At 33.9% G+C, this 15,592-nt stretch overlaps 1 protein-coding gene across 7 annotated transcripts in view; it reads left to right on the forward strand.

The window, feature by feature from the left end:
* Positions 1–15,592, forward strand: part of PHF3 (PHD finger protein 3) — a 60,144-nt gene that overhangs the window by 17,478 nt on the left and 27,074 nt on the right. For 2 of the 7 annotated variants that reach the window (XM_083351204.1, XM_083351203.1), the window contains 4 exons: positions 2,531–2,598; positions 2,948–3,216; positions 10,338–10,493; positions 10,788–12,606. In XM_083351204.1, the coding sequence (XP_083207330.1) occupies positions 2,973–3,216; positions 10,338–10,493; positions 10,788–12,606 (2,219 nt within the window). In that variant the 5' untranslated portion in view covers positions 2,531–2,598; positions 2,948–2,972. Of the gene's footprint in view, positions 1–2,530; positions 2,599–2,947; positions 3,217–9,984; positions 10,056–10,337; positions 10,494–10,787; positions 12,607–15,592 lie in introns of those variants that run through there. The other 5 variants (XM_083351209.1, XM_083351208.1, XM_083351205.1 and 2 more) reach the window with 5 other exon arrangements.

Raw genomic sequence — 15,592 nt, forward strand, 5'->3', positions numbered from 1 at the left:
GGTGGATTCAGGAAGGCAAACAATGAATGTAGCCAAGCACTGAACCACACCCCCAAATTCCAAAATCACATATTATACATCCTATCGCAACGCCCCATTCCCTTGCCCATGGCCCCATTGGCTTAGGCTTTGGAGGTTACAATCTATCAAAAGCGCCTAAACAGAATACATTATCTCTGCCCGTTTGCTTACATTATATGATCCCTCCCCATCTATCCTGTTTACTCAGACCATATGTACATGCTTATCAATTCTAAAGGAGAGATGTCTCCCATCTTCTACACCTGTCAGATCAAGTAGGGGTACCAGGCACCAGAAGGTACTTAAAAACAGTTCCTAGATGGTGACTCACGCTTGGCCCCTATTATAACTCCTGTTCTCCCCCTCCCTCCACTTGAGGCTTGTACTTTCCCCCATATACTCAAAGCATCTACTCAGGCAATTAATTATAAAATGATAATTATAAAATATAGAATATGATTACATGATAATACTAAAAGCATATATATATTTATTTTTAAATTTCCTCGCTACTTCCAGTTATTTTCCACAACTCCATATGTTATGTTTCCAGTCATCGGCCATTTTGCAGAGTCCTTCATTATGAAAAACATGCTAGCTTCAAGGCAAGAAGTGATAACATATGTGTGTGTATTGTGTGTGTGTATTTTGTGTGTGTATGTGTGTGTGTATATATATATATGTGTGTGTGTATATACACATACATGCTCATATATACACACACATACATATGAATATAAAATTGTCAGAAAAATGTTCATTAAGCATACATAAAAGATTTCACATTTTCTGCTATGCATTGTTTCTTGTAGTAGATGGTTGTAGGCATAAGAATGCAGTGTGAATTATCTGCTACTGATTACAGAAGTCTGATAGTACTCTCTTATGGTCAACAAGCAGTTTTTGCAGTTGTTTCCTGAACATAAATAATCTTAACTAATAATATATTTGATTTATTGGCAAAGGTTTTTGTGATAGTCCTCTAATGTAGCAGCCTTTCATTACAGTTTCATTGAATCCTTGGAATTTATGGATTTAGATCATCAGTCTTTTGACAACAAAATCAATTTTTACATACTTAAATTTAAGCTGTAAATAAATTTATGTAGAAAACAATTTTGTTTTAATCATTTTCAAAAACGTGATATGAAGCCAGTTACACCCTTTGAATATTTCAAGAGAACTGGTTTCTGGAGATTAATTATTAGAGATTTAATCTGGAGATTAAAAAATAATCTAACAGTAGAAAGATTAAAGAAAGAAAGAATAGATATTAAAGTTTAAGATTTTTTTATTAAACTCATCTATTTCCTACACACTTCATTAGCTTTTACTATTGTCTGTATTTGGTATAAATTTGCTATATGTCAATTTTCCAGATAGCTTGGTCTTCTCCATTTTAACCCCAGAGGGTTTTAAAAAATGATATCTGGAGGTAATTCCTGTTAATGTGGCATACACTAATGTTGTTTTGCCTTCGATGGGATCTGTCATATATTATTAATTTTATTTACATCAATACAAATTATGTTTAAAATTTTTATTTTTTAATACATTTTTATTAAAAGTTTTAAGGAATACATAAAATCTATCACAAACCAATACGAAATAGAGAGAAGAAAGGGAGAAGGGGGAAAAAAAGCACAAAGTGCAATGAGAAAGATTAAAAAGACAGAAGAAACTTCCAATTTCCTCTGCAGAAAATATAAGTATGATCACAAAATTATCTCTTACTGTATAATTACAAAAAGCTCACTTTTTATTGTCTATTTTTTTCTAATCAAAACCACAAGTGCATTTTTTTTCTTTTTCATGAAAAAACCTATAAGGGGTTTCCAATCAGGCATAAATATAGATATTATCTTTTTCTGATCAAAGAAGTTAATATAGCCACCTCCTCAAGTTCCATCACCTTCACCAACCCTTCCATTTTTGCAAATATAATAATATTGGTGCAGTTGTCATATTTTGTTTATTTATTTACTTGTTAAATTTCTATGGCTGCCCATCTCAGCCACTGACATATATAAAAACTGAGTTGCCTGTCCATTAGTCCTAAACAAAAGCCTCTGCTTTCAGTTATACTTTAATCAATTATGTTTTAACAGTTGTAGAAAAATCATAGAATAATTTCCTTCCCTCTTTATTTGTTAAAAGATGGCTGATATTTTACAGTGGCAGTTGACATGGACTAAAGTGATTCTCACTGCAGAACATTTAGCCAATATGCAGTTAAAATTAACTGAAATTCAGTTAATATTGAACTCGTTCAATTTCAGTAACAATTGAAAATTATTATCTGTTTATCTGGTATGGCGTAACTTTAAAAATAATGTTCCATTTCATCACTTTTTAATGTGATGCATGGCTGATTGATTTTGCCATAGCAAGCATGAATCTGGGCAACCTTATCCAGGGTTGGAAATAGTGGATAATTTGTAATATTCTGATTTTCCTTTATATGCTATTTTCCATTTTCATTCCTTATTTACTTTTCCCATTGTTACAGGAAATTCCATGTATGGGAAGTTTGCTTGGTAGAAAATAGGATGCGGAGGATGTTGCAATGCAAAAACAGTTGAGTAGAATGCATTCTGAACTCTTAACATTGCTTTTTCTCAGGATTTCTCAGGGGTAAATATACATCCCTGCCTCCCGTTTCTTTCATTTTGGCAGCTTTGCAATTGAGAAATAGTGACTGGAGTTCCTAAATCTCTAGTTTGGCCTTTAATTTGCAATTCATCAAATCTAAAAATAAATGAATAAATTTCTTGTTGAAATTTTTTTTAAAAAAAAATAATTTAATAAATAGAAACAATTTATATTAAGAATAAGACAGCGAAAAGCCACATCAGATTTGATATTTCTAGATACTTTCTAATCCGTAGTTTATTTTTCTTATGGTATTTTTCTTGTCTTTCTATAGGGATTAAAGACACACAGGAGCCTTCATGGATATAGTTGATACATTTAATCATTTAATTCCTACTGAGCACTTAGATGATGCCCTATTTCTAGGATCCAACCTGGACAATGAAGTCTGTGAGGATTTTAGTACAAGTCAAAATGTCTTAGAGGATTCGCTGAAGAACATGCTCAGTGATAAGGACCCTATGCTAGGATCTGCAAGTGCTCAGTTCTGTTTGCCTGTTTTGGATAGCACTGATCCCAATTTCCAGATGCCTTGTTCTACAGGTAACTCTTAATATTTTCAAGTCTACACTTTTAAATAGAGCAGTATTGTAGTGTTTTCCCCTTTTTTAGTTTGAAAATACATTTTTCTTTCTGCTCTGCTTTATAGCATAGAGCAAAACATTAAATTGCTAGTTGTCCCTGAATTCACTTGAAAATTCTATTTAAGAAGCTTTAAAAGGAATAATGGAGAGGCATGGTGCTACAGGCTATTTTTTCTATGAAGACACTGGTGTACCTAGTACTCTACCCTTCACTTTAAAAGATATAATATAATATATTCTATTATAACTAAAGAATCTGTGGAATCTTTAAAAAGCCGAGAAAAGTATATATAATAGCAGAGTTCCACTCCTACAATAGAGGTTTTCCTTGATCCTTCACAAATCTGTGTCTAGATAAATCTTCACTCTGCAGAGATTTTTTTTTGGGGGGGGGGCATTGAAAGCAGTGGGGAATTCAATTTTGATGAATTGTAAAGACCATTCTGCAGACCTAATGGGTTATAGTGCTGCAGAATAGGATGTAACTTTGGACATACTTTTTTAAAGGGAATTTCATTCTTAGCACAGAAGGATTTTCAAGATGACCTTTAGAGCTTTATGCTATAAACTGATCCTTTTAATCAGAGTGGTTTTTTTTGCTGAATAGCTTTCAATATAAAATGGGTATACTGACCGTCTGTAAGAAACAAATAGGACATTGCTTGATATGTGGTCATGTATGAGTTTCAATATTGATCCTTAGATGTTATAAACAATTTAAATTGGCATGTGTCACAACTCTTAAACATTCTGTATCATTTCCCCTCTGACTTTCTAGCTATTCTGTGTCCTTCATCCCATGTCATTGCTGTGGCTTGTCAAATCTTAGTCCCTTTTTGTTTCTTGAAAAAATAGGGGAAAAACAATAATAATTCCATTACAATACATATAATTTGAAATGTAGAAGAGGTTGATTATGAAACAGTACGAACATTCATCTGAATCTTAAGCCAATGAAAAAAATGATTTTAAAGATGTGATAAACCTTTTCTAAAAAGAATCCTTATCTATGGTAATACAGTTAATTATTTCAACTTGCTAATAGTTAAGAATGCCATCCATGTATAACATTTCTAGGAAGGGACATGGTTGAACACTATTATCTTTATTTCTGAATAAAATTTTATAGGATTGGGGTAATTGAATCTAGAAAAAAAGTTGTTATCCTGAATCTATGATAGATTTTATTTATCACTTTCTTGAAATAGCAGGATCTATATTTTGAATTCCCTGATGAATTCTACACTGAATGGCTAGCACTGATAATTATTTTAGTCCCAGTTACCTACAGTGACCACTAAGGAGATGTAATATTAAGTTAATGTAGCAGTACATAAAGTTGTGCTAAAATGCTCTTAAAAATAAATTGTGCTGAAACCATAGAACTTTTAGAATAAATACTATTGGGAAATAATAGTCACTTTATTTATTTTTTATTAACAATGACAATTTTGGTAATTCTATTTTGTTCTATTTTTGTAATAAAGACTTGTATGTTAAATTGGTTGATTATCAAGAATAGACTAGTAGTGACTTAAATTTTTGAATGCTTGAGATGAGTATAGCTGTCTGGTATGTCTTCAGCTAAAGTTCTAAGTTTTCTGTTGAATTTTAAAACTCTTGAAAGGGATGTGAGTGTAGATGCTCAAAGTATGCACAATATGTTACATATAATTATGAACTATTACGTTGAAGCAAAAATCTCTATATACTTGGAATTGTAACAACATAGATGTCTCCATTTTGTTAAAACAAGTATTTAGATTTTGTTATTTGTTCAAACTGAATGAACAAGATAAGAGTATTATAAGAGATTAGAAAGTCATGATTCAGTGATTCTTTCAACTAGCTATTTGTTCCTATGATCTGAATTCTTAAGCAGGACTGGCCATTTCCTCATGGCACACCTCATTTTGAAATTGAAGAGAAATGTAAAAGAATTTGCATCTTATATTAAATAAACAAATACCAACTTTACTCAAGGTCCCAAACCCAGTCAGTCTCTGAACATTGTATGAGCATTGCAGTAATTATTGAAAAACTAGCATTACCCGCAGAATTAGTAAATATTTCAGCTTTTCCTTAAATGACTATTTTATAATAAAGAAATAATAAAAAAATATAATTGTATAGAAGACAGTGTCCTATCCAAAATAATAGTGTTAATTTAATTTTAAAGGAATATATTTATCTGTACACATTAGGACTTTAGATATTTGCCTCATTAATGACTCGTGAGGAAGCATAATAAGGGATACTATATCAGGATGTAAAGGAATTCTCCAACTGACTGTTACGCTTTTGTTTTGAGGGAGAAGTAATTTTTCTCATCTGTTAAGTTCTTCCCCATTCCTTTCTTAATGTTTCTTCTCAGCTCCTGGTATTATAACTGCCCAATGAAAAGTTTTTCTTAAACAGCAATACCTTATATTGCATTTCTAATTATTTTTGAAACTAAAGAAGACTTTCAAAAAAAATTATAATTATAATAAATTATAATTATTTTTTTAGATAAAGATGTTGAGAGGTCTTATTAAATATGACGGATATTCCTACTGCATGGAAAAAGTTGTCTTATATTAGATCAGACCATTGGCTTATTTAACACAGTATTATCACTGACTGCCCAAGTTTCTCCAAGACTTTAAGCAGAAATTAGCCCAACCATATATTTTAGTTCCTGAGAAGTACTCTCTCTCCTTTCTAGAATTCAGATATCATTTGAAAAATCAGTGTCAAAAGAGGATTGGAAGTGAATCAGTCTGAGGGAATAAATTAATATTTTTTTGGCCCTTTCTATCTAGTTTTTCCTGGCTTACCTTAATTTTTTTCATTTAATTTGATAGGGTTTTTTTTGCTTTTCCAAATTTTCTTTATTTGAATAATATTTCTTTATGTTATTTTAAATGATATGGTTTGATCTTTTATATTGCAGTGATTTAAAATAAGAATTTGTTGAATTTTAACTGAATATTATAATTTCTTTTACCTGAACATTATAGCTTCCACTTCACTAATACTTCTGTCTTTTCACTTAAAATGTAATTCTGTTTATCTTTTACTTGGGGGAGAGACTATGATAATAAATAAGCTATTATCAAGTAATTTATCAGCAGTTCTATTTTGCTCTTTGTTCATTTGCTACTAAGGATAATTTAGAATCTGCGTAAAGTTGGTTGTGAGTCATGCCTGTGTTCCCGTTTCTGCAGTTACTTTTCAGGTGGATGAAAATCATGCATTTTTATAGTTTTTCATCATTTAGTGCTTGTCCTTCATTTGACTTGTTTCAAAATCGTTGTGTTTGTTTTGTTGTATTACATATTCATGCATATAATATGAAGTATACATACATATCTAATAGACTGTTTACACTCTTTCATCCTAAAATCCTTCCAGAGTGGCTAATGCAAGGTCAATAAAAGTGGTGTGTTTATTTATTGATTTAATTTATGGCCGACCTTTTCATTTAGGAGCTTAAGGCAACATTCATAGCATTACCACATTATGTTTTATTTTATAAAAACAACAAACCTGTGGGACAGGTTGAGCTGAAAGAGAATATCTGGCCTAAAATTTTCCTGAGAGGAGAGTGGATAGAAGGTAGATCTTCCCGGTTCCATTCCAGCGCTTGAACCACTATGCCACACTGATTCTCCATTGACAGCCTTAAACAATGAAATTCAAAGGCAAGGAGAGCAATGGCAGGCAATTTCTAAGTTATATTTATATTTATCAGATTAGAATGCAAGAAATCCAGGAACAGAGGAAGCAAATCGAGTTTTTTTTCCCTTAGCAAGGTCAATAGAGCCAATTCTGTTACCTCTACTACAAGTTGAATTTCAGAGTTATCATTCACATATGCAGAAATGTATAGTGTTTTTTTTAATACAGTTGGTTCTTATTTAACTCTGATTTGCTTTGCTGCCTTAATCATTTTGCTATTTCTTCATTATGGCATAATAAATATATGATATTTTAATATTAATTGGTTGAAATGGCTCAAAAATGATGTCTATTTTTTGGAAGATTGATTGCATTTGTTTCCATTTAAAATCATTTCTATTTTAAGAAGCATTAAGATGTATACAATTATAGATGACAGCTAGTGTTATTGGTAATGCATTCTGAATAGAATGACTTACAGTGAGAAATCAGGAGTGTCAAATTCAGTCTGCTATAACTATATAAGACATATACGTTTACTCAAGATTTTAGTAATGTACATATATTTATGTGATAACTGAAAAGCTTAATCATTGGGCTTCAGAAGTTACTTGTCCAGAAGTATTTATCCCAGGGAAGTAACTAGCTACAATATTCATTTTAATTCCTTTTTTGGTGTGTGTTTTTATGTGTACATATATGTGTGGATGGATGCCTTCAATTCAGTTTTTGACTTCTGTTGACTGGGCAAGTTACCTGCAATTTTCTTGGCAAGGTTCTTCAAAAGTGGCTTGTCAGTTTTTACTTATGTTGGCCATATGTGACCAGTTTCATCCTATTTGAAATTTCAGAATTACGTAGTTGCAGATCTTAGTGTGGGATTCAAAACTTCTACCATGAGTAAATCCCATGAACTCCAATGGGGTGGGGGGTGGGGAAGTCATGTAAAAAAATTTATATGAAGACATGACATAATGTAATATACATAATGTAACATATGTATCTTTCTGTCTGGCACTAAAAAGAAGTTGGGCTATATGTTACATCCTTTGGACATTTGACTCCTGTTTAGCAAGCAGGTGACAGCTATGGCCAGGAGCACCCTTGGTCAAATATATCCTGTGAACGAACTATGGATCAGGATGGTCTCACAGTCACTTAGAGCCTATTTACCTTCTACGTCAACTACTGCAATGAGGGTAGCATAGAGCTACCTTTGAGGACCATCTGGAAACTACAGTTATTCCAGAACCTGGCTGCACAAGCAGTTAAGAGGTTCTTCATTTTACCATTTTAACATCTCTGGTCCATAAACTGAACTGTTTATCAGAAATGTTTCAAGTGCAATCTAACACATTGGTTGTCCCTATATAGCCTTACATTGGTTTATCTTCAAGACTTTCTTACTCCTATCTGTCTAACTGATAAGTTCAGCTACAGTTAGTGTAGTCTTATGCCCTAGCTCTAAGGCATTGTCACGTTAGGGGACCTAGGAGGTCTTCTTTGTAGTTATGTCTGCCTTGTAGAATAGTGTTCTTCCTGAGATTTGGATGGTTCCAACACTGTTGGCATTTATAAAGTTCCAGCATGCTCTGAAGTGTAACGGTTAATTCTTTGGTAGTCTATCCTGATGTTTAATCCATTTTGTTGGATATACTCTCTGATGTATAGTGATGTAGTGTTGTGTATTTACTATTTATTGTTCTTATTATTGTTTTCACTTAGAGTTACTTTGTAATGGGGACCACATATAATCAATCCTCATCTGAAGTCGTGTTCCCTAACAGGGCCTTAGCAATTATTTGATTTAAAAAAACAAAACAATTTATAAAACAAATTGTACTTTACCCTTGTTAAATTATATTATATTTGTTTTGTTGTTAGCTTTTTAATTGGATTGTATCTTATAGATAGTTCTTATTGCTTTTTGTACATTTCACTAATTTCCCTTGAAATCCATATCGTATAATGTTAGGTAGATTTGTACTTGTTAGGAAACTAAGAGTAGGTGCTCACTGGTGTCTTTTCATCAGACTAGGTGGAAGTTTGGAATGGGGTGCATTAGGGTTAACTTTAGGGTCCTATAAAATTTAATTTCTCATTATTGTCTTTCATGAAAAGACAAAGCGAATCCTTATATTTCCAGATGAATCTTGGGTGTGATAATTATGGTAATTGAATTTTAATGGGGTTATTATGAAAGGCTACATTTTGATCTATCATTAAGATTTTTAAATGGCAGCAGAAGTAACCCATCACTGTTTTAACTAATAACCAGAAGAGCAAGCTACTTTTATTAGAAATCTTAAAGCAGAGCCTGGACAACCATCTGCCATGACTAGGGTTCTGCAACCTCTTTGAAAGAAATAATATGCACAGCCTCTTTGCCAGGAACAGCTTCCAAAGAAGCTGTGTCACCACCCCTTAATGATTCAAAGAATGAGCTTCCTGTGTACTTTGAGACACCCTTGTTCAAAGTCATTGCACAGCTTTGGAAGAAAATACTCTTTTTTGCTAATATTTATTTTATATATTTGCATTTATTTTTTAATAATTACATCTTAAATTCTTCTTGGTTAGTATTAAATAATTTCTGTGTCAGTGACAGGGACAGTAAATCTCTGCATTGAATCAACACCCATTATCAGATATTTTGAATGAAAGGAAATGAGTTTTGTAATGGAAAATCAATATAGTAATTACTATTTTCTGAACATAGACATTTCTAGTAGGTTTTCATTTATTGAATGTATTCTGCAACATCTTGTAAAATAAGTAAATTAATATATAGGTACATACATACCTGCATACACTATTTTAATATAAAGTAACAAATGTTTGCATGGAAATAAATCTCATTGTGTTTAATGAGATGTACATAAAATTGCAACCTTATACTGTAGCCCTTAGATTTTGGCTAGATGTTTAGCAAGTGAAACACATTGTTTCCAGACTATCATGTTCTACATTTAGCATCTAAAAATAAACTATTAAAATTATATAGATAAAGGAAATTGTCACTTTTGGATCAGCTCTTTCCATTTTTAAATTCTCTTTCTCTTAGGTGGGAAGGGACAGTGAGGGGACAGCTGATCCTTTAAGGACTGAGAACTTCCTGTGGCAAATCAATAAAATGTGAGTCCACTAAAAATGGCTATGACTCTTTCTCAAGGACCATGTATAAGAAATAATACTGCTCTGAATGACCACTTGTTTTATCTGCCTTTTGGGAAACTTGTACATCTCATTTCCTACACGTGCATTTAATCTTATTTATCTCTTTCTTTTCCCCCCCTCCAACCTACCCCTTCCCCATTGCCATTGCTTTCTTTATGTTTCACATCTCTCATGACATTATAGACTTAATAAAAATCTTTTTAAGATTTAGGATTGTGTTTTTTCCCCCATTTTTTTTAGCTGTCGGACTTGATGATATTATGGATGACAGAGTTAAGGAAACTGCCCACAGTACCATTGATGAAGGTGATCTGTCATCCAATAGGAAATTGAGGGACCAAATGGATGGAACTTCAATTAAATCACCAAGAAAGTCTCCACGTTTAATGAATCAAGGTAGTTTTTTTTAAAAAAAATAATAATAAAAATACACATTAAAAGCTATGCATTTTGTAGAGTTCCTGTTTCCATGATCAAACCACTTAAAGGATATAACTTAGTGTTTGCTTGAAATAAATGTGCTTATAATTTGATGAACAGTCAATCTATAACCCACTTGACCTGAATAGGTGTTGAGGATAGGCTTAGTAACTTTTGCATTTATTGTGATAAACTATATATAGTCTGTTTTTAGTGCATGTCGTTTTTATTGGTATAAATAACATCAATATATATATATATATTTAATAGATCCAGTACGAAGTCTACGGCAGAGCACACTAGCTAAACGTTCAAATTCTTCACCTTCTGTTCCCACGAAGAAAACTGTAAAGTCTGGACCTGCCCAGAAGGGAGGACTGAAACAACCTGATAAAGGACAGGCTAAACAGGATAATAAGAACAATAATGCAGAAGAGGATTTTAAAAAGATTGAGCCAAGCTGTAACGACAGTTCCCAGTTAGAAGAAACAAAAGAAATCCCACCATCATCTACAGGCACTTCAGAATGGGTTCCGTCTTGTGCAGAATCAGAAAGCAATGAAGCAGATAATGAGCATGAAATTCCCAGTCAGGCACAAGTCAGAATATCTCATGAAACAGGAAATTCTTCTAATTTGTCAGGTTCTGTTACCTTATGTAAAGAAATGGAAAATGGAGCACAGGCTGCTACAGAAAATTATGGTACTACCATTGGAACAGAGTCAGCGTCATCTGCTTTTGTGGAGTCTGACACCGTTACGAATAGCGACAACCTTACAGGTGAAGGTGATGAAGTTACGAAATACACGTCTGAAATATCTTCAGCAGAAAAGGCAAACCATAAGACTGAGGAAGAACAGAATAGAATTGAAATAGAAGATCAAAGCAAGGAAACTGGAATGAGTGATACTCTGCTTATTTCTCAAACTTGTGAAAATTCAAGTGAAATTAATGAAGATCTTTTAGTTCAGTCTAATTTTGTGGACGGAAAGGCTGAATGCAACTTAGGTTTAAAGGCTAGTGATGATTGTGCTCATAATGCTAACTTGCAAAAAGAAGACAAGCAAGAACATTCAGATGACCTGAAAAAAGGTGATTTGAAAGATGATCTTCCTTTAAATAGCATGGAATTTGAACAGACTGATTTAAAAGATGATGGTACAAATTCTATCAAATTAGAAGCAAGTACTTTGGAAGATAGTATTATTCAGCACATTCCAACCCAAACAAAATATGAAGAGCCTGAAAATGTAAACATGGGAGAGCTTGAAATTTCAGAATTGCGAGAAGTTGGGCATTCTGGTGTTCCATTAAAATACCTAAAAAAGACGAAGTCCAAAAATACCAAGACTAAACAAAATAAAACTACAGTCACACAACAGAAATTGGCTCCTGTAGGCCAGGACACACACAGTAAAATTCATGCTCTTCCAAATCCTCGTATTCAGTCTTCAGTAAGTCTGAAACGTCACATAGAGGAGCAAGGAAACATTCAGCATTGTCAGAAAACAATTAAAGTTAAGAAACAACATTCAGATAAAGATATAAGATTTCAGAGCAGTGACTCTGGAATACCTCTAAAGAAGCAAATCCATGAGGTAGGGAAAAATATTCCCCGGGGTCAAATACCAGTTCAGGTACGGAAGATAACGACAGAAAGAATGATTGACAGATCTGTCAGCCATCATGCTGGTTCTAAAGAAGGTTTACATTTAGTGTTGGGAACAGTTAATTCTAAGCAAGGGCAGTTGCCACAACAGAGCCAGAAGCAGCCACAGAAATATCACCTTAAAACAAATAATTGCATTAAGGAACAAGGAGGAAAAAAAGAGTCCATGGCATTACTTGTGGATTATTTAAAAGATGATGAAAAGGAGAAAGTCAAAATTAGAAAGTTAGAAAAGAACCTTCAGCCTCGACAGAGAAGAAGCAGTAAAAGTCTTTCAGTTGAAGAGCCACCACTGTTCATTCCAGATAATATTTCTACTGTAAAACGAGAGAGCACAGAACTCCTGTCTCCCAGTGAAAGCAAAAGTGTCTGGATACCTAGTAAGCAGTGTGGGTTTTGCAGAAAGCCACATGGCAACAGGTGTGTGCTTTAACACGTTGATTTTACAAAATATTTTGTAATCGGCTTCTCATTTTTTAGAGCAGGGGTAGGTGAATTTCTTCTGATGGGGATGGACTCCTTTATTTTTTTCATCTGAATGCTTCACATTATTGATTATAGCCAATTATATCATCATAGGGTAGGATCAATATTTTTGGCTTTTTGGGAGGGAGGAGGAGAATTGGAGGCTTAGTGGTGAAGTGAGAGAATTGTGTTGTATTGCTCTTGGGCTGTAAATGATTAAGAGATTTTCAAACAAATCTTTTGCAGTCACACATCCATTCCTGTCCCAATTTTAGGTTTTTGACTATCTTTTTCAAATTAAAACATAAAAGATAGAATCAGATTAATCAATTCATAACCTGAAATCTAGAATTGTTGAAGTAAGTCAGAATGTCCTTCAGCTACACTAAGGAAGTGAAGGAAGATGAAAGAAGAAGAAGAAGGTAATGAAGAAGCAAAAGAAGAAATAGATACAAGAAAATGTCCCTATATTCTGGTTGTTTGCAAAAAAAAGCTTGTTTAGTTGGTTTGAAAATCAGAACATTTTTGCAGACGAACAAATTAATAATGGCTTTTTTCACAACTTCTGTTTTTTTTTCTATTTCTTCTACTAATACCCAGAATAGATCACAAATATAAGCCAGGAATAAGCAAGGATTCAGATCTAAGTCACAATTGAAATAAGCCAGGATTTGCAAACCATCAACAAACCAGCCTTGGTTTCAAATTCTGGATTTGTAACAAAAAAATAAACCTTAGATTTTTTTAGGAGGAATTCAGTCTTCATTCTACGCCAAAACCAAACAAAGATTGCATTAACTTAGCATTATATGTAAACCTTGCCTGTGTACATTTACCTTCAAGTTAAATCTAGTATATTTTATGATACATACTTCCCAGTATATATACAGGTGAAACTAAAAAAAAATAGAATATTGTGCAAAAGTTCATTTATTTCAGTAATGCAACTTAAAAGGGGAAACTAATATATGAGATAGACTCATTACATGCAAAGCAAGATAGTTCAAGCCGTGATTTGTCATAATTGTGATGATTATGGCGTACAGCTCATGAAAACCCCAAATCCACAATCTCAGAAAATTAGAATATTACATGCAATCAATAAAACAAGGAGTGTACATAGAACAATATCGGAGCTCTGAAAAGTATAAGCATGCATATGTACTCAGTACTTGGTTTGGGCCCCTTTTGTAGCAATTACTTCCTCAATGCGGCATGGCATGGAAGCTATCAGCCTGTGGCACTGCTGAGGTGTTATGGAAGACCAGGATGCTTCAATAGCGGCCTTCAGTTCTTCTGCATTGTTCAGTCTCATGTCTCTCATCTTTCTCTTGGCAATGCTCCATAGATTCTCTATGGGGTTCAGGTCAGGTGAGTTTGCTGGCCAATCAAGCACAGTAATCCCACGGTCATTGAACCAGTTTTTGGTGCTTTTGGCAGTATGGGCAGGTGCCAAGTCCTGCTGGAAAATGAAGTCAGCAACCCCATAAAGCTCGTCTGCGGAAGGAAGCATGAAGTGCTCCAAAATCTCCTGGTAGACAGCTGCGTTGACCCTGGACTTAATGAAGCACAGCGGACCAACACCAGCAGATGACATGGCTCTCCAAATCAACACAGACTGTGGAAACTTTACACTGGACTTCAAGCATCTTGCAGTGTGTGCCTCTCCATTCTTCCTCCAGACTCTGGGTCCTTGGTTTCCAAATGAGATGCAAAAGTTGCTCTCATCAGAAAAGAGGACTGAGCAACAGACCAGGTCTGTTTTTCTTTAGCTCAGGTGAGATGCTTCTGACGTTTGTTGTTCAGGAGCAGATTGACGAGGAATACGACATTTGAAGCCCATGTCCAGGATCCGTCTGTGTGTGGTGGCTCTTGATACACTGACTCCAGCCTCAGTCCACTTCTTGTGAACGTCCCCAACACTTTTGAATGGCCTTTTCCTGACAATCCTTTCCAGGCTGCGGTTATCCCTGCTGCTTGTGCACCTTTTTCTTCCACACTTTTCCCTTCCACGTAACTTTCTATTAATGTGCTTTGATACAGCACTTTGGGAACATCCAACTTCTTTTGCAATTACTTTTTGAGGCTTTCCCTCCTTATGGAGGGTGTCAATGATGGTTTTCTGCACAACTGTCAGGTCAGCAGTCTTCCCCATGATTGTGATTCCTACTGAACCAGACTGAGAGACCATTTAAAGGCTCAGGAACCCTTTGCAGGTGTTATGGCTTAATTAGCTGATTAGAGTGGGACACTTTGAGCCTAGAGTATTGCACCTTTTCACAATATTCTAATTTTCTGAGATTGTGGATTTGGGGTTTTCATGAGCTGTACGCCATAATCATCACAATTATGACAAATCATGGCTTGAACTATCTTATCTTGCTTTGCATGTAATGAGTCTATCTCATATATTAGTTTCCCCTTTTAAGTTGCATTACTGAAATAAATGAACTTTTGCACGATATTCTATTTTTCGAGTTTCACCTGTATATTCCATATCTCTGCCTACCAAATAATGTATGCTTTCATGGATTTTTTTCCTGGTAACATTAAAAATAACAAGCACTATTGATAAATATCAAAATGCTCATTGTTAGCTTTAATAGCAAAATGTGAATCTTGCAGTATTCTGAATACTTTTTAAAGAATACTCAGTTTTGCTGTGATAGATTTTCTGAAAACCTTTGAAAAGGTTTGATGCTTTAACCTGATTATATTAATGTGTATGTGTGTAATAAAATGTGTACCAACCATTCTGCATAACGGCTTTTTCAAACTTGGGCTGTTCTAGATATTCTGGACAATGATTCCATTGTAGTTCATACTATATGTTTAATTAGAAACAGTGGGGTTTATAGTTTGAAACACCTAGGAACTAAGGATGTATAGCATTTTAAATATTATTTTCCTTGTCCTATTGCCAAAAGGAATTAATCAAAAT

Source organism: Vipera ursinii, assembly GCF_947247035.1.
Source record: "Vipera ursinii genome assembly, chromosome: 1".
Taxonomy (NCBI): Eukaryota; Metazoa; Chordata; class Lepidosauria; order Squamata; family Viperidae; genus Vipera; species Vipera ursinii.